The sequence below is a fragment of the Aspergillus aculeatus genome (genome assembly GCF_001890905.1).
Source record: "Aspergillus aculeatus ATCC 16872 unplaced genomic scaffold ASPACscaffold_1, whole genome shotgun sequence".
In the NCBI taxonomy this organism is placed as follows: domain Eukaryota; kingdom Fungi; phylum Ascomycota; class Eurotiomycetes; order Eurotiales; family Aspergillaceae; genus Aspergillus; species Aspergillus aculeatus.
In genome coordinates, this window is record NW_017962976.1 from 1,509,044 (window position 1) to 1,531,127 (window position 22,084).

Here is a 22,084-nt window from a genome sequence, read left to right on the forward strand (position 1 = left end):
AAATCAGTCATCTATTCATCCGAGAATGTCGGTGTTTCACTCTACCAGAAAACAGTGTTTGAGCTTCATGAATTCTTTGGCACACATGTCTTTGTGTACCGCATTGTAGTCAGCAACAACACATTTGCCATATGCAGCCGCCTAGGATCCAGTCACGAGTCAGTTGGGTGTACATGATGCCTGACGGGACAGTCGTGTGAGACAAGCAGGAGGGACGTGAGGGATACCTCTGCAGAGCATTTGGCCGTGGCCTTGGCAAGCTTTTCAATAGGTCTTGTCCTTGTTGAAGGCATTTGCTTATTATTCTCTTACAGCCTGGCACTTGACAGAGGCCCCAGTCAGTAAGTGATTGGCAGCATTATCGACCATGGCGACGACGCAGGCAAAGAGACCGACATTACGTAATGCATCACATGACCACAATGCATTCCATCGTCCGGCGCGACACGAGGCCAAAACAATTAAGTGGTTTCCTCCGCCGAAGTCAATGCTCGTTCACTGGCCGTAGTAGCCATTGGGTCTGCAGGTCCACCGGGTGGGATCGCTTTCGATAATCATATCTCTCAGACCTGAGCATTCTGAGACTCCACCGTCACTTCCCAACCAAGGGCCTCGCAATGGTTGATATCCTTTCCCGCCTCCATGACCCATATGCGACAAAACGCGCCCTAGGCCGCGAAGTTTTCGATGCCTCCCGTTCCTCTCCAGCGAAGACCTCTGTCCTATGAAGACCCGTTGCTCTCAGACGACGGTATGTGACTTGACAATTGCAATTTTGCTCGAACCCTTACGGGATGCTAACATGGGCTCGTGTGCTGCACACCAGATGTCGGCCTCCTCTACCAAGTCATCACTCGCGCCGAGCGCGATCCAGAAGTCGAGCGCCTCCCGTACAGAGTACTCTTCAATGCTTACGATCAGGTCATTGCAGAACATGGCGTGGACGCGGATCCGGGCTACGCCTGCATGCGGTTCTTGCTCAAGATGGGGAGCAAGGACATCGCGGGGGAGTCGCTCTTCGAGAAATTCGAAAGCTTGCTAGAACGGATGGGAATCGTGATTGAAATCGGGGACGATGATGGGCAGGAGGACACATACGTTGACACTGTGCCTTCGGTTGAGAGCCGGGTTAGGAAAAGGAGACACGACGCTACCGGGGATTCTACTGAACCGACATACTCCGAAATGCAAACGCCTCTGCGGAGACGCGCCTCGTTCAATTCCATGTACGACGTCGGTGACGATCCCACTCAACGGAGCTTCATTAACCGACCGAGCTCACGGTCCTCGATGTCGCGACTCCAAATCGGCAAACCCGAGTATCCCTTTCCGGAATCCACCCCACATACAAAGCGCGCGATCACCTCCAAGGGCACCGACTCTCCAGACAGAACACAATTGATTGCCCAATTCCTTGATGTGGGTCGTCGGCTCATGAATCGGTTTGATCTCCTGGCTGCAGCGCAATCAGGGTCGGCACCGGAGGAGAAGCCCATGCCAAATGGCTTGTATGCTCGTGCTGCTGTTGATAGAGACCGCTCCGAGAGAATAGCCGAGGCATCGCGTTCGCAACCATCAAAGTCTCCGAGCAGCTCCGATGATGGTGAGGATCGGTTTTCTTCTTCTCAAGATGAGGCTAGCGGCTCCTTTGGGCGACCCGAAGCCCCTCCAGAACTACTTTATCGGCCATCACTTTCAGACCTGCTGCGTGACGCCTCGACTTTTAATATGTATCGCCAACGAGCGATTCACCGCCGGATACTGACCCAGTGGCTAAAGCAGGCTGTGGAAAGAAGACAGACCCATCAGCATATGGAGGTTGTCGCTTCCAACCGAGACAGAGGCACATTGTTGCGCCAAGCTTTTGAGACATGGCATGGGAGAATCCTCGAAAAGCGTCGGGCGGAACGAACACAAAGGTTCTTCAATCATCTTGAGGAGCGCGCGGGACGGGCTCGGGATCTCTACTTGTTGACGAAAGCATTCTCTCACTGGGCGCAAGTTACCTCGGAGGAGGTTGCAAGAACATCCGCTGCTCGCCGACATATTCTCGGTGTCAAATACTTCAACGCTTGGCGAGAAATCACCGCCGTGAACGAACTGAAAGCTCAACGCTTTGCCTTGCGGCGACCCTTCAATGCCTGGAGGAAAAGGACGAGACAGCTCAGGCAGGCGGAGGCGGAAGCGGCGGCCATGCATGACGAGAGGTTGACAAATGCTGCTTACTGGCAATGGTTCTGGCACTTCTGCGAGCAGCGTGCCCCTCAGTGGTATGACCATTGTCTCAAGAGACGGTCTTTGCTGTATTGGCTGCGCAAGTTTCGAACAAATAGGGAGCAGATCCATGATATTGAAGTCAGAAGTAGGCACAATTTCCTCACATCAGCTTGGCAAACCTGGCGTCACAGGATTGAAGACGTAAATGTTATTGAAGAGGAAGCGTCTTCGATACAAAGACGTCAGCTTCTAGGTGAGACCTTCAGAGAATGGAAGGCTCAGACTCATCTAGCGCCGGTCGCTGCCCATGTCTCACACATGGTGGACAACAGAATTCTCCGATCAACGTATCAACAATGGATTCACAGGGTTCAGATGTTACAGCAGGCAAGGGAAATGGATCGACACCGCATTGTACGTAATGCCTGGACAGCGTGGAATGATCTGCTTCGTTGCCAGGCTCTTCACGCCCGCATTGAGGAACGCCTGAAGCTGGAAGCTATGTATAAGTGGATTCTGGCCGAACGATTTCGATTGATGCAGCGGATCCGGGAACAACGAATCAAGCATGAAACCTTCTCCAAGTTTGTGACAAATGTGCGCGGAACGTACTCAGTACTTCTCGATCGTGCAGAAGCCTATGAACGACGGCAAACCAAAGATTTACTACGTTCTAAGCTCCTGTGTTGGCGGAATCAACTTGCCGTACAACATGAACGAGACAACATTGCGTTTGAGTTCTATGCACCGCGTCTCGCTCAGGAATCGCTCGTGGCCTGGCGCTCAAAGCTTCAGCATGTGACGAAGATCGAGGAATGGGCACAAAAAGCCAGGTTTTACTTCCTAGCCATTAAGTATACCAAACAGTGGCGTGCCGCTGCGACAGAATCAGCCAAACGGCGTCGCCAGGAAGCCTACATCAAGACCCGGAGAAAGCACAAAATCAAGCTCGCGACTAATGCTCTTCTGCACTGGTTATCGAAAGCTCGCACTGTGGCTGATTTAGAGCATCAAGCTATACAGTTTTCGCGACAGAAAGTATTGGTTATCGCAGCTGAGCTTCTGGGCCGATGGCAAGATAGGACAATCACTCGGATACAAGAGTGTGGTTATGCTGATAATCATTACGCTCGTCAGAACGTGCAAGAGCAACTGACTCGCTGGGCTGAGAATCTGGCCGAGGTTCGTCGCCAGGAGGAACAAGCCAACAGTATACACCATTTTCATGCTTTATCACAGGCCAGCTCACAGCTTCGCAAGCTGAGCTTCCGCATCTTCCAAGTCAGGCGCTTCTCTGAAATGGCCGACGCGATGAAGGAGCGCAACCTCAGAAAACATACACGTGGCATGTTTCGCAACTGGCTTGACCAAGCAAGAGCGAAACTGGAAGCGCGAGATACCGCAGGGCCATTGCTTAGTCCGCGGAGGAATCTCGATGCTCCCCTTGGACTCGATACGAACCGACGCCTCTTCGATCCCTACTATCAGGTCGAGACTCCTTTCAAGACCTATGTTACAGAGCCCCAGGCTACTTCAACAACACCTCTAGCGACCCCCAACTTCCTCACATCGCCAACCAAGCGGGCGGCGCCGCCAGTGGCCCAGGGTTCTACCACCCCGGCTACGCCTTTGTATACACCCTTTGCTAGCCGACTACTACGCGCGGGCGCCTTACCTCGAACATTCTCTAGTCGACGTCGTGCGGGACGAGGTAGTGCGCTTGGCACAAGTGTTCGATTCGTGGATGAAGAGCCCGAGTCGCCAACGGACGGGCGGCGGTCGTCTGGTCGACGAACATGAGCACCCTACTTGTTATCATCTTCAAGTTGTGATGATGGCTTTCTCTGTTGGCTTGCTTGAATTTCTTGATTAAGATCATGATACCCGTTTGCGTTGTTATGATAGCGTGTAGACTCTGGTTTTTCACTTCCTGTTACATATACTTTGGGCCTATATATCGGTCATGAATGACGTACCATATGCATAGACACTTGGATTCGATGTACTGTATAATGACTTCACTTGAGTTATTCAACACCACATATACATGCCCTCTCCCGAAATTGCTGAGCTTGCCTGCTATGCTCGTTGTAAATTCATTGTTTGTTCAGTATAGTACAGTACAGCAAAAGGGACAATGAAGCGGATTGTAAGTGATCGGCCGATGGTCACACGGCGGAAGGCGGGAGGAGCAGCGGAGAAGCAACAGCTTAGCTTGTTCAATCGGGGGTGACCTCCCCCCCCTCTTTCAGTGAACTCCCACCCCATCGGTTTCCCTGTCACCACGTCACCCTTTCTTGCTGACTTGTCTCTTACTACCTATCCTCTTGATAGACGCTCTGTGACTCTGCACCTGGCAATGGTGTAACCTCATCTTGTGCGCAACAAGCGTCCACCCCCAACAACCACCGCCTCTATGCGAGCGGTACTGCCGGGGAGGCCCCCGACGAAGCTCCAGTCGTTCAGCACTGCGCTGTGGGATGGGCTTCGCGTCATTGTAAGGCTCGCTACTGAAACCCCTATGCGACTCCCCTCGTTGTTATTTCTCTGCGGTTTCGCTGACCTATTGCCTTTGCGCGTCGTCTCGTATTAGGTGTACATTTCCGGCCAAGCACTGGTTATCCTCGGCGGTCCACACAAGCTCCTACAAACCATTTACGTCGACGATACCGATGTCTTAGAAGCAGTGACGATTGACGAAGTCTCCGGCAAGATTGCCGCGTGTGGTGGACCTGATGTCTTTATATACCAACCATATGGGATCCAGAATGAAACGCTCAAGGTCGGTTCCTGCTGAGATGACACAGAGTAGAAATTGGTACAGTCGGACAAGAACAAGGCCGAGGACAGTGATACTGAAAATGCTTCTCTTTGTATAGTGGTCCCTGGTACAAACGTTCCGCAGCGATAATGACGACGAGACGATCCGTACCCTATCGTGGGGCTCGCCCGATGAATTGCTTCTGGGAAATTCCCACCTTACCCTCTGGTTTCTGAACGATCAGCCGCGACCGGTGTGGAAGCAAGCGCTGGCAAGCACGGTCAAGTTCGCCCAGTTCTCCCCCGATGCGACGCTTTTGGTCACTGCCGGACAATATGATCGCATGGTGAAGGTCTGGCGAAGGCTGAACTTCGGGAATAACATTCGGTTCGAAGTGTCTTATCTTCCACATCCGACGGTTGTCACTGGAATTCATTGGCGCAGACCCTACCATAGGGAGCAGTCGATGGGCAATGTCTTCTACACGCTGTGCGCGGACAATAAAATCAGGGTCTGGGCGACAATAGACAATCATGCTTCGACTGCCTTGCAACTTTGGACGCAGATCGACATGGGCGCATCGGTTCAGCCGAGACATGCAACAAAGGATACGGATACCTCTCGTCGGTACGGCTTCATAGTTGACAGCCGGGATTTCTGCGTTGCGACCGAGAAGGCCGTCCTGCGTGGCACAGGCAACACGGATAATCACGCCTTGGAGCATATAATTGAAGTGGCAAACAAGAGCCCGGAAATCTGCGTTGTAATAGATGGCGAGGGACACATGTCGGCCTGGGCGTTGCAAGACGTTGGGTCGAAGGCCAAGGCGGAGTTGAACGTGTTCAACATTCTCCATGTCGAGGGCTTGAATTTCGCGTTCATGCCTGGGTTGACGATTGAAGAGGACTATGCGCAGCTGTGCGCTTTCCAGGGCACAGAACCGGGCGACTCAATCGCCGTCCTAGTTCACCACTTCGACGGTCGGATTGAGTGGTTCGACTCGCCGGTTGACGTACTATTCGACCCAGCACCCCGCAAGAACCGAGTTGTCATGAGAGCATCATGGACAGGACACAATGGGCCAATCAAGAAGATTGTTCGTAATGCCATTGGAGATACACTCGCCTCTCGTACGGATGACAGCAAAGCATTGATATGGAGGCAGAAACAGAGAGATGGTGGATCAGCGCTGCTCCGGCAAAGTACACTGATAGCAGAAGAACATATTCATCGCAGCTGTGTTGTCGGCGACGGGGACTTCCTTGTGAATCTTCATCATGATGGGATTTCCGTCTGGGATATTCGTTCATTCCATGCGACGAAGCTTGCAGCAGCAAAATTCAAGCTCTCCAGCAAACCACTCTGTGTCTTACCGATTCCTGCTGCGGAGTCGAATGGTGTCGTGTATATAGCAACCATTGCGAGTGGCATGGATGGAATAGCTTGGGAGATACAGCTGCCGAACTCGAAACTGGGAAAGCCCGAATGCAGTCTACGCAAGTTCTGCACATTTCACCTTGGCATCCAAGAGGACATCGCCTACATTTTACCTGTTGATCCAGCTGGGCGCAAAGCTGAAATGACTGGCTTTTTCGATCTCTTCTCGCCGGATATTGCACTGTCATACACCAAGACTGGCACCGTCAGGACGTGGACGGCCAAGGTTGATAGGGACAACAATCGCGTCGATTGGCTCCTGACATCTACAGTCGAAACAGGCATCACGAACCTGTCACTGGCTAGCGGTAGCTCCATTCGGAAAGCTGCTCTGGTCGACGAAGATCGTACACATCTGACGATATGGGATACGAACGATGCGCAGCTAGAATTCGAGGAGCACTTTTCGCAGCAAGACTCCATTCGTGACCTTGATTGGACATCTACCCCGGATATGCAATCTATCCTTGCAGTTGGATTTCCACACAAAGTCATTCTTCTCTCTCAACTGCGCTACGATTATCTTGATTCGCGTCCGTCCTGGACACAGATCCGAGAGATCTGGATCCGTGATCTTACACCACATCCCATTGGAGACTCCTGCTGGCTTAGCAATGGTCATCTCGCCATCGGAGCTGGAAACCAACTATTCATATATGAAAATGAGATCAGTGCTGCTGATCACCTGATATCTCAACTCCGTATACCTGCTCGTGGCCTTTCTACAGTTGACCTGTTTGATGTCGTGAGCAGACTCAATGGATCATTACCTGTTTTCCATCCACAATTTCTGGCGCAGTGTATCCTTAGCGGAAAAACAAATTTGGTGCACTCCATACTACTGAACCTTCATCGGAAACTCAAATTCTACACGGAAGGGGACGACATCGATGGATTCCTGGAAATGTCTCTGGAGGACTTCTATCTCGAGCATGATGTATGTTTTGACTCGTCAATCGAGATATCGTGTCACTAACGATCCCAGACCCCACAGAAAGCGACTTCAAAAGAGCTCAATTCATCGTATGCCGACCTGTCCCTGGAGGATGAGGTGACCGTGGTGGATGAGAATATAGCTGTTGCGCTCAATGAGAATCTGGCACGATTTGCCCTACCGCAGCTGTCCAGCCAGGAACAATTCCGGCTTGTTGACACCGTTGAATGTGTGGCCACCGTTGAGAAGCACCGGCGCTCAATGGATGACAATGCTGCTCGGTATCTCCTCTTCTTCCGACAACATCTGCTGCGCAGAACTCAGGGAGTCGCCACCAGCGATACAGTGTCATGGAGAGAAATTGTGTGGGCGTTTTATAGCGGTAGCCAGGATATTCTGGTCGATCTGGTTTCGCGACAGTATGGTGGAAAAGTGGGTTGGAAGTCAGCTCGTGAGAGCGGCATTTTTATGTGGCTGTCGAACCCTGCTGCCGTGGTAAGTTTCGAGATCACAGCGACCGGTTTCCCACATAAGACTAACAGATACCAGCGGGCTCAACTCGAGGTGGTTGCTCGAAATGAGTACACCAAGACCGAGGAGAAGAATCCAGTCGACTGCTCATTGTACTATCTTGCTCTCCGGAAGAAAAATATTCTCCAAGGGCTTTGGCGCATGGCGCATTGGCATCGTGAGCAAGCGATGACGCAACGTTTGCTGTCAAACAATTTCGACGAACCGCGATGGAAGACAGCAGCACTGAAGAACGCTTATGCTCTACTTGGGAAGCGGAGGTTTGGTGAGTTTACCTCTACCCGCCGATGTTTTCGGGAGCTGGCCCTGATTGACTCTCCGTAGAATACGCTGCCACATTTTTCCTACTTGCTGGGCATATACGCGACGCTGCGCTCGTATGTGTGAATCAGGTGGGTGATCTTCAGCTTGCCATTGCCATCACCCGTGCATATGAAGGCGATGATGGGCCTGTCTTGAAGGAGCTTCTCGAGGAAAGGGTGCTTCCTGAGGCTGCTGCCGTTGGCAATCGATGGATGGCTTCTTGGGCTTTCTGGATGCTAGGACGTCGCGGGATGGCCGTCCAATCGTTGATCGTGAGTCACTCACTCCTGCGACCCTAACGTGGCGAGAAATACTAATGATGAGAAGTCTCCCGTCGAGTCGCTCATACCTCCTACGCCATCTTCACCTGGGTCACCGGGGATGATTCCTCTGCAGGCCAAGTCGTACCTCTCCAACGATCCTGCATTAGTCGTCCTTTACAAGCAGCTCCGCGAAAAGACCTTGCAAACACTCAAGGGAGCATCGAAAATCTCCCCGCAGGCGGAATGGAGTTTTGTCACCCGCAACGCTCGTCTATACGATCGTATGGGCTGTGACCTTCTTGCACTGGATCTCGTTCGACACTGGGAGTTCCTCGGTGGGCTACCAATCCCCAAACAGACGAAAGAGATTCCATTGGACCTGCAAGAAGAGGAGCCTGATTACCGGAAGCTGCTCCGACGCCGGAGTAGTCTCGTGGTGGCAGATTTACCGGTCAAGGAGCGCCTGGCCCCTAAACCGCAGACCCCGGCTGCTGCATCACCGAAGACGCCGAAACCGCCGCCAACGATGTTCCATGAGCCCGATGCGAACTCCCTACTTGACAGCTTTGGTTTTTGATTCATACTAGGTCTTCAGCGGCGGCAGTTATAGGGCGTTCTATTGTGCGTCTATGCGTCCTAATTGTACGGATCGGTTGACCTGTGGCTTCTCTTCTGAGTAACTCGTTCGTATTCTTTTGTCGAGATTACTTTCCCAAAAAATAAGGGGGAAGTGGGCGAAGTTGCGTCTGCGGACCCCCGTGTATATTGAAGTTCGTCTCTGACTCCGGGATGTGAATAAGTGGTTATGTAAGATGATAATTATGGTTTTCGTTGTTGAACATAAAGCTTTATTATATTGTTGTATGATACATAACACTTCTATAGATCTTTGCACACTTGTACTGTACTCTCCAGACGCCACAAAAATCCATCACCCAATCGCTGAAAGGCTGGCAAATATACAAGATACACGAGGCCCGAAATATACAAAACTCAAATCAAGAACATCAACAACAGAAAGAAGTGCAGAGATCGATTCACAGATTCGACAAGCGAGTGCGCGCCGCGCGCCGCAGGCGCATCGACCGCGACAGAACTGGAGCCGTCGAGTTAGCCTTCCCAGCACCGGCATTGGTGGCGGCGGTGACATTTTCTAGCGCCGCGTGCAATTTGGAAAAGATCGTGGGTTGCAGCTTGGGGATGTCGGGGATGGCGGGGATGGCGGGGATATCGGGGATTTTGGGATCCGTGGACGACGATGATTGTGACTGAGACTCGTCGTGATCACCACCGTGAGGTTGCGCCTGTTGCGAGGGCTTCTGCTGTCCACTGCTGCTGCCACTGCTGCTGGTGGTGGTGCTGCTGCTTTTGCCGATGCTTGTGCCGGTGGAGGAGGAGGAGGAGGAGGAGGAGGAAGACTTCTTGTCGGTCTCGCAGTGAAGCAGGATCCACATCTGCGAGAGGGAGTGGAATTCGCGCTCGGTGCAGGTAGCGGCGGCGCTGCCGTCCGCCTGGATGGGGACCTCGATCAGCGGCGCGTCAACGCAGCCCGGCACCTCGTGCACGGTCACGTTGCACCGGTCGTAGGGCCCCGTGTAGACGGCCTCGGCGTTGAAGGAGATGGCGTCGGCGTTGTAGCGCCGGCCCACGGGGAAGGCTTGGCAGGTGCCGGAGTAGACGTCGATGACGACGGTGGCCGATTGGTCTTCGGTGCGTTGGAAGAAGGAGGCGAAGAAGTTGGCGAGGATGCTGTTGGTGTTGCTGGTGGTGGGGTCATCGGATGGTGATGATGGGGCCGGGGTTTCGGAGGAGTCGGCGGGACACTCGCTGTAGAAGCTTGCCCAGACTCGGGCGATGCTGAAGGCTGAGGCCTGGGTGGTGTTGAGGAGGAGGAGGGTGAGGATTGTGGTGATCTGTTGAGGAGGTAGGGGTTAGCTTTAGTATTTGGGGTATGTTGTTTGGTCTGGTTGGAGGGAGGATGGTGGGGTGCTCACGGTTGACCACTGCATGTTGACGGTTGTGGGGTGTGGTTTTTGTTTGTTTGTTTGTTATTGGGAGGAAGTAGGATGCGTAGTTCAAAGAACTGCGAAGTTGTTTTGCAAAAGAGCTTGAACTCAAGCCAGCGAAGGAAGATATAGTAGTTATGTCTGGTGAAGATGCTGAATGAGATCTGATTGTTCCTTCTTCTCTTCGAACCACGAATCTGACCATCATTTTATAGCCTTCTGGCCCGTATACCAGCCTCTATGTTTATGCGACAGAAGACTTTCCACCTCCACGAGAAGGAATCTGTCAAGTGCATCATCTGCACGCCCAGCATTCCGGGGCAATCGGTTCATCGTCCATTCAACGCCGCGATCCCACATTCCCCGGCGATTTGCCATCGAGGCGCGTCCGATAATCGTACCGGAATAAGTAACGGCCCTGACGATCTTGACGTTTTCATCTGGTGCGAATCTGCGCCGCACATTCTTCGGCAGGGTCAGTCGTGTCGTGGCATTCGAGATCGTGGTGGCGCGCGGGTTGCCAGCCACATATTCAGGCGCAGCGCGTCTGTGCTGGAGTGGAGAGAGAGTGAGTGCTGTGAGAGAAACCTCGTGAGCTGTCAGGTAGGTGAGAAGTTAGTAGTAAGCAGTGTGCTGCCAGGGAGGCAGGAAACCGAGATACTTACATGGTTAAGGTGGTGGTGTGTAACTATAGTGTCTTTAGTCCAACCATAGCAGCACTGCCTGAGGCCACGCATAGGCCTCCCGTCCCAATGTGTCAGTCAGTTAGCACTGTTTTGCGCCCAAGCCATTTACTTGCATACGATAGATCGCCTACCTCAGCTCGACTAATGTACGTTGCTGGCCCACTAACTCACAGCCCTTGCCTGCCTCCTGCCCATTTATGACGATCGGAGAGAAAGACACACACACACCACGAATACTGTCATTGATCTTGGAGTCGAAGAGGCCTATCGGCGTTTTCGGGTGCCACAGATTATGGGAAGATGTTGTCGATCAGGAGCGTCCTTGCTCATCCGTGAACTATAAGTTGGCGCCAACCTCGTGAATCGCCAGTGGAGGAGTTTAACCCTGCGCCGACACGACGTATGATCCAGGTCACCTTTGAGTTGTTCGGGCACTAAATGTACGTTGGTGTCCACCTCCCTCCGACGTTACAATGGCTCAATTTCCCCCGACTTCACCTTCGAAACGGACGCCAATTTTGCTCTACGTTGCTTTTTGGGCGACAGAAGTCTCTGAAACTCGTTACCCTTCATTATGGCCGAAACAATCGAGTCTTCTACTGATGTGTACGTTCTTTTGGATTCCGCTTTCGATTATCTGTCACTTACTGTTGCGCAGGCTGATCATCGGGGCAGGCCCATCGGGGCTGATGGCGGCCTACTGGATGGCGCGCTGTGGCGTTGGTGCTCGCGTCATCGACAAGAAAGGGACCAAGGTCTTCAGAGGCCATGCAGATGGACTCAGGAGCCGAACCCTGGAATTGCTCGACAGTATTGGCGTTGCCCAGCGAGTCCTCCAAGAAGGTCATGAAGTGTTTAGTATGACGTCTTGGGTCAGCATTTTCTGCAAGTGCAGGACTCAGACCACACAACTGACCCATCAACATAGGGGCCTGATGAGAACGGAAAACTGTGCCGCCAAGTTACCACGGACTTGGAACCTAGTCCACCATACGCTATCGCTGCGCTGAGCCAGGGTCGTATCGAGCGTTTCCTCTTAGACGCCATCGCAGAACATTCTAACCTCGAAGTGGAGATGGGCGTCATCGGCGAGTCGTTGGAATATGATGAAGGACTTGAGAGCGACCCACAAGCGTATCCTATTACGCTCAAGCTGAGAACACTTAGTGAGGAAGAAGCTTCCCCAGCGCCGGCTCACGGTGTCTCGGACAGGTCTCTCAATCATGCGGTGGAAGGTGATGATCAGAAGGACACGATCCAGCGTCGCAAGCACAAGTTTGGGACGGTCGAGACGCTCAAGGCCAAATATGTGATTGGCTGCGATGGAGCGCACAGTTGGACTAGGAAGCAGCTCAATATCCCCTTCGAAGGCTCGACCACAGATCACATATGGTAGGTGAGCGAAGCGCTGTTGCTCACAGAGCTTGCTGTTGAGAACTAACGTGGTTGTTGTGCTCCAGGGGAGTTATCGACATCGTTCCCATCACTAACTACCGTCAGTGTCTGATTTCACGCACGTAGGAGAACCATGGTGCTAATGTGATTTTACAGCGGATATACGTCGGATTGGAAGTCTAACCAATGCATCAGGCACAGTCCTCATCGTGCCAAGGGAAAAGAACCTGGTCCGGTTTTATGTACCATTGCAGGAGGAAGACGAGGTTTCCCAGAAGTTCGATCGGTTGGCAGTGACCCTAGAAGCAGTCCGACTAAGAGTGAAGAAGATAATGAGTCCTTTCTATTTCGACTTCGATGTTTGTGATTGGTGGACCGTATACCAGGCATGTTCAACTTACCCTAGCCCCATACCTGGATTCATCAATAACTTGTGCCTTATTGGTCTGCGCCTCCAGGTCGGTCGGAGAATTGCACAAACGAATGCGAAGGGCCGCGTATATCTGGCTGGAGATGCGGTTCATACTCACTCGCCTAAGGTGGGCATGGGCTTAAATATGAGCATGCAGGACGGATTCAACATTGGGTGGAAGGTCGCCCTTGTTGCAAAGGGACTCGCAAAGCCCTCAATCCTCGATACGTACAAGTCCGAGCGTTACCCCTTGGCCGAAATGCTCCTTGATTTTGACCGTCAATGGTCTGCACTTTTCTTACAGCAGGAACGGCAAAAGAGTCACGCAGCCCCGGTGGCACAAGAGACATTGATAGCGATGAGGGACGTTCTGCGCAAGACAGAGCATTTCTCTCAGGGCCACACTTCGTATTACCGCGAGAGTCCATTAGTCTGCAAGCAGTCAAAGGCAGTAGCCCAACACCTTACCCCCGGCGAGAAACTTGTTCCGGTGAGACTTCGAAGTCAAGCCAATGGCCTGCCTTCGTGGACCACGAAGATGCTGGAGAGTGACGGGCGCTTCCGGATCCTGCTTCTAGCTGGAGACGTGCGATCAAGGGCACAAGCAAGTCGTGTATGGACATGCGGCGATGAATTGGCTCGTCTGCTCAGGCAATTCACCCCGGCCAAAAACAAGCTTGACTCAATCATCGATGTCAAAGCAATCCACAGCGCACCCTTCGGGGATGTAGAGTTGGATATGTTTCCCAGTGTTGTGTACCACTTTGATGAGAATGAGGGCTGCGACCTTACCAAGGTATGGAGTGATAGTGCATGTAATTGGGGCCAACAATCCGACGGTAAAGGATACGAAACCTGGGGAGTGGATCGATTGAGGGGAGGTTTGATTGCCATGCGGCCCGATCAATATATTGGATGGATGGGGGAGTTGGAGGATGTTGCTGATTTGGCTCACTACTTCCAGGGGATATTTGTGAAGAGTGAGGTCCGCCCCATGCTGTAAGCAGTTTTCATGAAGTCGTGCGAGTAATTGACCAAACGGCTTGCATACGGGCTCAGGCATGTAATTTTCTATTTATAGTCATTTCAGGAAGCTTGTAGTAACTCATACACCGCTGTGTAATTGACTCGAAACATGGAGGCGATGAGAGCCGAAGCGCTTCGCCCGGGCACGGTGGGTCAGATGTCACTGATAAGGCGCGGAAGGAAGATCGAAGAGGGGAAGAAGTTCGAGTCAGTATAAGAAGTTTGACGTTGTCCCTCAACCACCGACGAAGTAGTCCGTCTATCTATACACATCTCTGAGTGACTCAGCCGCAAGAATGACACAGATCTCTTCCACCCATCATCACATCGTCTACCTCCAGGGTGATTTCGTGGAGATCCTCGACTTCGACCTTCCCGCCCCTCATAGCTACACCAAGACCGTCTACCCGCAGACCTCTCTCTCAGAGCTCCACGAGCGCATCCACGATGCGTCAGTGATCGTCCTCTCCGCATTACGCATCGACGCCAATGCCCTCGCTGTCGAGGTCAGCCCGAATCTCAAGCTGGTGATGGTCGTGGCGGTGGGCACCGACTGCATCGACCTGGAGGCGTGTCGCAAACGCGGCATCGTCGTCTCCTACATCCCGGGAGCCAACACCGAATCCGTCTCGGAGCACGCCATCGCACTGCACCTGGCCGCGCGCCGGAAGATCCTGGGGATGAACGCCCTGACGCGCGCCGGCGCATGGCCGCGGCGGAAGACGCTGATGTTCGATTTCCTCGACAAGGCGGGCGCGCCCCCCTTGACTTGTCAGGAGGAGGTGGCTGGCATTATCGGCAATGGGGCTGTTGGTGAGATAGATGCCCTTGACCCAGAATAATTGTTGATGTTTTCATGTGACTTTCCTGACAGTTGAGAAACAGGTAAGCGAATCGCGCATCTCGCACGCGGCATGGGGATGAAAGTGATCATCTCCGACCGCAAGCCACTGGGTGAAGTGCCGACGACATCTGCAGATATCGGCAAGGATGGGATCGAAAGAGTTCCGTTTGAGACCGTCGTCAGGCAGAGCACGGTCCTGTTCGTGGCGGTGCCCCTCCTGGACTCGACGCGGAATCTGATCTCGACGGCCGAGTTCGAGGCCATGTCGCCCCATGCGGTGCTGGTCAACGTGTCGCGCGGGGGCGTCATCGATGAGCACGCGCTGGTCCGCGCGTTGACGGAAGATCGCATCTCCGGCGCAGCGACGGATGTCTTCTTCCAGGAGCCTGCGGGGCCGGACAACTCGCCTTTGCTGGCTGAGGGGACCGAGGGGCTGAATCTGATCGTGACGCCGCATCTGGCGTGGTTGGCCCAGAGGACGATGGCGAATTACTCGCAGCGGCTGAAGTTGTCGGTGGAGGAGTGGTGCAGGGGGAGGCCTTTGAATGTGGTTACTTAGTACCTGCTTATGATCCATCTAACTGCTAAATTAGATTCCTCCAATAATTGAATAATTTTATTTATTTATTTCTTTCTTTTTGTTGGGTGTGGGGGAGGGGGTTTGTTTCCAACTCTAGGTTGAACTCAGTGCTGCCTACGCACTGTAGCCTAAAGTACAACACAAGTATAACCTTGTATAGTAGCGCAATGTGGCTTAAGTCACCTAATACAAATACAAGATAAAGGAACATAAGAGCGGTCAGTTAGGCGTTAACCCCACCATCACTGAGGACTCTTTCACAACTTCCCCCTGGTCTCACTCGCAGCGTTCAGCTCCTAAGTTCCCATCCTGTGGCATATCTTTTACCAGTCTACAGAGGTAACAGCAGCAGCCTGCACACGCCTCCTAATCCCTGAAGCCTCGCTAACATGAGGATAAAGTGATGGATTCAAAAGCCCCAGAAGACAGGCTACCAGAGCAGCTATTCCTGGATTATTCCATCCGTGATATCCAAGAAGATCGTCTCGGAACGGCCAATGACCCGTGGGCTCCTGTATATCTCGATGCCATCCGCGACGGGAGGTATGGGGATGCAGTGTGGGCGCGATATCACATCGGCGGTGATGTGGAAAACGGCATCGTTGGTGGCTCCGGTGGTATGACCGTCCTCGAGGTGATCAAGGAGGAGGCCCTGTCATACCGAGTGTCATACCCGGAAGAATACTTCAAGGCCGTGGCGTTCTATCGCGGCACGAGCGAGAATGATGGGCGCGCCGATGTCCTGGCTGTCATTTGTATTCTTGATGAACGGGAGATCGCGGAGATGGAGGTTAGGAAGAAGAGGGAGAATCAACTGGATGATCAAGGCTGCTTGTCCCTGCTTTTGACGTGTTGCAGGGGTTGAGGTTCGATAATATAGTACAATGGCAACTCTCGCATAATCCCTCATCAGTGTTGAGCAGACTCGACTCTGCGTTGATACTTGTCATTCGACATAAAAACAATGCCAGTCTTCGCCCAGCATGGTGGAGTACTGTGCCTCGTCTCTTTCGCACCTGGGTGGGCTACCAGTTCAAGCACGGAGTATCAAGTAATATCAAGAGATGCAATGGCGTCTGAAATGAAGCTGTTCTAAGAGTCTCGAACCGCTCCAGTCTGTCGTTGTGCTGAGTAGCCAGACTGCCGATGTGTGATCAAGCTCAATGCTATGCAACATCTCATGGAGACCCCCAACAAAAGCCGAGGGTTTCCTAATGCGCCCACTTCAACGCCGTGGCCTACGCCGAGGAGAACACTGCCATCTTCCACCGACTGGGACACAGTCTTCAGAAGTCTGTCTAGGATCGTAGCCTCAACGGGCTCCGAAGCCTTAACGATCACAAGGCCGAACTTGGTGTCTGCTGCGAATGCATGGGTCTTGGTGGTACCCAGCAGGCTGAACTGAGCGGACGGGGCATGAGGCGAATGCAGTCCTTGGGCAGTGACTAGAGTGGTCGGGTCACTCACGGCGAAATGGTATTGAGCACACGCGGCTCGGATGGGGTGGGACTCCTCCTGGACCTAGAGACTCGAGGTATCCTTGGGACTTAGGTTCACCTCCTACACCTTGAGTGTGGGGTTCTTGTGGGCCACGAGGTTGATGAGATCCTGCACAGACTTGTCCGTCTCGCGCAAGAAGTGCCGGAGTTTGGGCTCCGGTGTGGACAGCAACAGGTGCAGGTCCGCCTCCCAGGCCAGGTGGGTGAAGAGATGCTTGGCACCCTCCTCCTCGCTGGTCTCGATGTCGCGCGTCGTCAGGCCCTTCATCTCGAAGATGAGCGACCCATCCCGCGGGTCATACAGCGACAGGTCCGAGCCATAATTGCGGTGCAGGTCCTCCCGGCCGATGCCCAGGAAGCGCGCCGAAGCCATCGCGCTGGCCTCGGCGGGCTGCTCGTGCCGCATGGGGATCACGAGGCTGCTAAGGATCTGCAGCACGTGGACGGCGCCGACGAGCGGAATGTCGCCCTTGGAGATGGCCAGGATTCCGATGTAGAAGCACGCGTCGATTCTGGCCGGGTGAATGGGATAGAACGACTGTCCGTACGTCGACGGGGGCGTGTCCATGGCCACGGTCGACCGACTCTCGGCCTTGCCCATGGTGGCCTCGAAGAGCAGATGCTTCTGGAAGCAGGGCCCGTAGTTGTATCCGGACTCGCGCACGGCCTTGTAGATCATGCTCGCCGGCGTCACAAGCTGCAAGGGCTCCAGGGAACCCGCCGGGCCGTCTTCTCCGTGTAATTGGTTTCGACGGCGATCAACCCTGCGCAATGCTCGGTGTAAACGCCCTCCTTGGTGGAGCAGACCCTAAACTCGTACCAGTCCTGGATGGACCCGCCACGCGCCGGGCTCAAGGCCAGGGTGTGGGTGGCCAACCGCCTCCTCCTCGAGTACCAGGGCCCGCAGGAAGCGAATGTCGCGGAAGCGGAACTGGCATCGCGCGGGCTCCTTCTCTTCCCACTTGATGACCATAGCCACTTGGTACATGGCCTCGACCGCCATGGCGCAACATCCGGCGCCCGGGAAGATGATCTGGTTGCCCATTATATGGTCTCGCAGCCAAGGCAGGTCGCCCAGCCGCAGGGTCTTCTGGAAGATGGGGGCTTGCCAGGTAGTGCCGTTCAACTTCGATCCCAGCAGGTCGTGGCTGATGAACTTCTTGAACCGCCAGTTCCGACTCGCCTGGGTCTCATGCCAGTATCGCTGGGAGTGGTTCCAAGCGTAGTTGGGCAGGTCAATGATGACCGAGGGCTTCTTGGACTCGTGTATGCGATTGACCCTGCGGAACTCCACCGATCCGCCGATTAGGAAGAGCTTACCGGCTACGTTGTACAGGGACTGGATCGAGTCGGGTCCCCGCTTCAAGGCTGAGGTGTACGGCGCATCTGCAGCAGCACCAGACAGGGCCTTCTTGATCTGAGCAATGGGACCCGACCGGTGACGGAGCTGTACATCCTAGCTGTTGGTTTGCCCGGAGATACGTTCGGAGCATTGGAGAGGAGCATCTTCCACGAGCAGCAGTCGGGCGAAGTGGCCGTCTTGCTTCAGGCGCGCCTCCAGCGATTTCAGCGCCGCAGCCGTGCCAGACATGGTGAGACTGCTCGGGCTGTTGTAGCACGCAATCTGGACATTGCTCTCCGGGCCGAGATATTTCTCCACCGTCTCGACGTCGACACCCAGAATTACGACGCAGATCGGGTCTCCATCGCGCAGGGGTCGTCCAGCCGTTTCAGGTAGACGATGTTCATCCCTTCGGCCTTGGCGTAACCGTCGGCCTTCGTGTCGAAGCTGTGGCACTTGCCGGTGGCCGACTGCGTCATGCGCATCTTCCCGTGCTCTTCGTTGTGCTCGGGCGTCAGCCACAGACTGGCCCCTGCCACGAGCATGCCGTCGGCCTGATGGGTGTCAGGTACCGGCAGGCCACATCCACGCCCACCAGACTGGCCGAGCAGGCCGAGTCGACCGTTATACTAGGTCCATGGATGCTGAGGAAGTGACTGATGCGGTTGCTCAGAGTGGACCATGCCACACCTATCGTCGCCGATTCCGGACGGTTCTCCGGATACCGACTCTGCATGGACGCATAGTCTAGAGAACCTTTTAGAAAGAATTCGTGTGTTCGCTCCGTTTTCAAGTTCAACAGTATGATTCATCACATACCGACGATATTGGTGCCGACCAAACACCCGACCTGTTTCCCGCTGATCACATTACTATTGCGACCAACCTGTTCATTCGATTGAAATAAGTGAAACTAACGACTCCGGCTACAATTCCCCTCATTCCCCCTCCCCCTCCCCCTCCCCGGCCCGGCCCCATCCTCAGACATATGGCACCCACTGCTTCTCACACCAATCCCACAGCTTTTCCCCATACCCCAATCCTCCTTCCTCCTTGGAGTCGCCCGCCTTGATCAGATCCTGCCGCCCCGTGGCCGTGTCCGGCCGAATTCGTCCCCAGGGGATGATATACGCCCCGCTGGTCTCGAGCGTGACCTCGGGCGACAGCCCCGCAAACAGCTCTGTATACGCCCCGTAGATGGGCTCCGAGAGCATGACCCGGTTGATGATAAACATGACGAGGGCCGGGGTCCCGTTGAACGATGCCGTCTTCAGGTAGCCCGGGTTCAAGCACACACTGGCAATCCCATCCTTCTTGTACCGCCGCGCGAACTCCCGGCTGAGGAACCAGGTGCCCGCTTTCGACACCCCATAGTTCTGCGCTAGCTTGTTGGTCCCTTGGTCGATGACCGCCCAGTCGATGCCGTTGGGCGGCGAGCCCACCTCCGCCAGCGCACTCGACGTCCAGATCACGCGCGTTTGACCCTTGCTGGGGGAGGCGGCCGCAGCGGCGCGGAGTTGCGGGACGAGCAGTTGGGTGAAGAGCAAGGTCGCGATGCAGTGGCGGCCGATGAACAGCTCGAACCCCTGCGCGGTGCGTTCGCCGAGAGGGACCGTGTTGGCGCCCGTGCCGGCGTTGTTCCACAGCACATCCAGCTTGGACTCCTGCTCCGCGAAGCTGGCGGCCGCGGCTGTCACGGTCTTTAGATCGTTGAGGTCCAGATGCAGGAACTTGAGTTTGCCGCTGGTGGCTGGGGTGTTGGATGACTGGCTTGTGATGTCTTGAATGGCGGCATCGACTTTGGCCTGTGCACGGCAGTTGATGAAAGAGAGAGAGAGAGAGTCAGAGTCTGTTTTGTAGGTATTGAGCGGGATAGCGCTGCGCGCGCTCACCTTGGAACGAGATGCTATGTAGATTGTAGCGCCACCGGCATAGAGGATCTTAACCAGCTCCAGACCGATCCCCGCATTGCCACCGGTCACGATATACACCTGGCCCTGCAGCGAGGCGGCGGGAACATCGGCTTCGGTGAAAACGGGCTTTGGGGGGTAAATTTGTGTCAATGCGGCCCGTAGGCCGGTAAAAGGTGCCATCGCTGAGTACTCTACACTGTATGTGGCTAGGGATTGAATCTCTGGATCAAGAGTGTTTGGTCCGATGTGGAGGAAGAAACTGGGGAAAACCAGCTAGGGCTAGGTGATAGCTCCCCCAATTGGGGGAGCTCGAGCTTCAGATGGATTTGTAAGACAGGCGAGACGATTTCTAAGCGCTAGGCAGAAAGACACGCATGCAATCTGTCTGAGTCGGTTGCGTAGACTTATCTCCGGTTGCTTGGCTGGGTGTGGTGTGATGAGATGCGGGGACAAGCTTCCCACCGTTGGTTTAAACCCGGCGCAGGTGTGAGATGTGCTAAGCACTATGCTTGAGGGCTATGAGACTATTGTTGGACATAGATAAGCCGAGTAAGGGTTTCCTTTGCTTGTTTGCACATGATCAGAAAGAATGGTTGAGGTGAAAGCTATGTCAAAGAACTGTCAAAGTGCTGACTGTACGGTAAGTATCTTGTGGCTTGGTACAGTACTACAGGGTACCTACTGTCATATATCCTGATAGAGAATATGGTCTGCTGTGCACAGGACAAGCTGATAGAGACAAATATTAGGGTTGGTCTAAGGCTTATGATGGACTTTCTGTATGGAAACACCCTGCTACCTAGATATCAGGTATTGCTAGACGGGTAAGAAGATACATTCGACTATTCTGTAGGTCGTCTTTAGTTTCCAACTTTGTTGTATGCCAGCCCACTCATGACCATCGAATCCCTTTCCCCCTCCTTGCGCCATGTGGTCTGGGTGAGGGATCTACCGGCTCTGTTACAGCCCTACTGCCAAGTTACCCGGTCCTCAGCTGGCTGCCCTGATGGCGCTTTCTGGGGTGTACTTCGTTCTGATCCCTAAGAGAGTGGGTAGCAATTTCCAGATCAAGTGCACGCATGCGAAGGAAGGACTGATTGTGCGCATAAAACCCGGGGACCTGTAGTAAAGCAGTTCGCTTCAGTTGCTTTCCTGAAGGTGGAGAAAAAGGGCTTAGTTATCCTTAACGTAATCGGTAAGCGAACCGGCGGTGTAAGCGAACCGGCACCCACGCCCACCCTAACAGCCTTCCATGAAAAGTTGAAGCTTATATACACCATATACCAACAAAATAACATGTTTAATTGGTGTTTTGACGTGTTGGACACCTTGTTCTTATATGCCCAATTGTATTACAATCGCTGCAGCGAGGTGGTGCCCGGCGGCGAGGTTGTTCCTCGCCGGCAGCTGATTCTTCAAACTGACTTCCACCAACTTGATCAGCTTCACAAACTCTTTTAAACGCGTTTTTTGGCCTCGTCAACGGTAAGACCATTTAGACCAGCCATTTGGCGATGAGACCTCTTATTCTTAGCGTTTTGCCTCTCCAAACCAGTTCGTAATTCATCAACTTCCTGCTCAAGTAAAGCAGCCCGGTTGATGGCGATTTCGCATCCTTTTACAATATAGGATAACGCTGCTTTCATCTGCGAGGACGGGCTGATTGTACGTTCACGAAGAAGCCTTTCAATTGTAGTTTCATGCCTCCTTAATTGCTTCGTGTTTTTGGGCGTTTTTGGCACTGTTGATGTAGTGGTAATACTGCCGGTTGGAGTAGGCTCACGGAGCTGTATAACCAGTTTACTGAGAACCTCGTCCGGCTGCAATGGAACCAATCCTGAAGCTTTGAAGGCGTTGCGTATAGTCGCTTCTTTAAAGGCAAGAGAACGTGCTTCTGGGTACGTATCCAAGAAATCAACCTTATCAATATGGTGG

The 22,084-nt window shown here is 53.6% G+C and overlaps 8 protein-coding genes across 8 annotated transcripts; 5 read left to right on the forward strand and 3 right to left on the reverse strand.

Moving 5' to 3' along the window:
• Positions 1-687: 687 nt before the first annotated feature.
• ASPACDRAFT_38282 (Sfi1 family protein) lies at positions 688-4,017 on the forward strand (the record flags this gene model as incomplete). Its single annotated transcript, XM_020200428.1, has 2 exons — positions 688-751; positions 827-4,017. The coding sequence occupies 2 exons, from the start codon at positions 688-690 to the stop codon at positions 4,015-4,017; spliced, it is 3,255 nt and encodes a 1,084-aa protein (XP_020061060.1).
• A 549-nt stretch (positions 4,018-4,566) lies between these two features.
• Positions 4,567-9,368, forward strand: ASPACDRAFT_74293 (WD repeat protein). Its single transcript, XM_020204172.1, has 7 exons — positions 4,567-4,714; positions 4,811-4,999; positions 5,097-7,352; positions 7,401-7,844; positions 7,899-8,145; positions 8,205-8,455; positions 8,511-9,368. Exons 1-7 carry the CDS (start codon positions 4,634-4,636, stop codon positions 9,021-9,023), a joined length of 3,981 nt encoding a protein of 1,326 aa, XP_020061061.1. The 5' UTR covers positions 4,567-4,633; the 3' UTR covers positions 9,024-9,368.
• Positions 9,369-9,483: 115 nt separating this feature from the next.
• Positions 9,484-10,455, reverse strand: ASPACDRAFT_56173 (uncharacterized protein; the record flags this gene model as incomplete). The annotated part of the gene is made up of 2 exons (XM_020203096.1): positions 9,484-10,359; positions 10,441-10,455. The coding sequence occupies 2 exons, from the start codon at positions 10,453-10,455 to the stop codon at positions 9,484-9,486; spliced, it is 891 nt and encodes a 296-aa protein (XP_020061062.1).
• A 1,160-nt stretch (positions 10,456-11,615) lies between these two features.
• On the forward strand, positions 11,616-14,006 carry ASPACDRAFT_1892976 (putative phenol 2-monooxygenase). Its single transcript, XM_020198676.1, has 6 exons — positions 11,616-11,744; positions 11,797-12,010; positions 12,067-12,530; positions 12,599-12,633; positions 12,690-12,919; positions 12,992-14,006. The coding sequence occupies exons 1-6, from the start codon at positions 11,713-11,715 to the stop codon at positions 13,946-13,948; spliced, it is 1,932 nt and encodes a 643-aa protein (XP_020061063.1). The 5' UTR covers positions 11,616-11,712; the 3' UTR covers positions 13,949-14,006.
• Positions 14,007-14,032: 26 nt separating this feature from the next.
• Positions 14,033-15,433, forward strand: ASPACDRAFT_109535 (D-isomer specific 2-hydroxyacid dehydrogenase family protein). The gene is made up of 2 exons (XM_020195399.1): positions 14,033-14,784; positions 14,857-15,433. Exons 1-2 carry the CDS (start codon positions 14,268-14,270, stop codon positions 15,372-15,374), a joined length of 1,035 nt encoding a protein of 344 aa, XP_020061064.1. The 5' UTR covers positions 14,033-14,267; the 3' UTR covers positions 15,375-15,433.
• Positions 15,434-15,672: 239 nt separating this feature from the next.
• Positions 15,673-16,284, forward strand: ASPACDRAFT_74297 (uncharacterized protein). The gene is made up of 2 exons (XM_020204173.1): positions 15,673-15,734; positions 15,797-16,284. The coding sequence occupies exon 2, from the start codon at positions 15,799-15,801 to the stop codon at positions 16,258-16,260; it is 462 nt and encodes a 153-aa protein (XP_020061065.1). The 5' UTR covers positions 15,673-15,734; positions 15,797-15,798; the 3' UTR covers positions 16,261-16,284.
• A 2,143-nt stretch (positions 16,285-18,427) lies between these two features.
• ASPACDRAFT_109537 (uncharacterized protein) lies at positions 18,428-18,977 on the reverse strand. Its single transcript, XM_020195400.1, has one exon. The coding sequence runs from the start codon at positions 18,779-18,781 to the stop codon at positions 18,578-18,580; it is 204 nt and encodes a 67-aa protein (XP_020061066.1). The 5' UTR covers positions 18,782-18,977; the 3' UTR covers positions 18,428-18,577.
• A 209-nt stretch (positions 18,978-19,186) lies between these two features.
• On the reverse strand, positions 19,187-20,617 carry ASPACDRAFT_109538 (uncharacterized protein). The gene is made up of 2 exons (XM_020195401.1): positions 20,129-20,617; positions 19,187-20,041 (listed from the first exon to the last, which is right to left on the reverse strand). The coding sequence occupies exons 1-2, from the start codon at positions 20,327-20,329 to the stop codon at positions 19,217-19,219; spliced, it is 1,026 nt and encodes a 341-aa protein (XP_020061067.1). The 5' UTR covers positions 20,330-20,617; the 3' UTR covers positions 19,187-19,216.
• Positions 20,618-22,084: the final 1,467 nt, after the last annotated feature.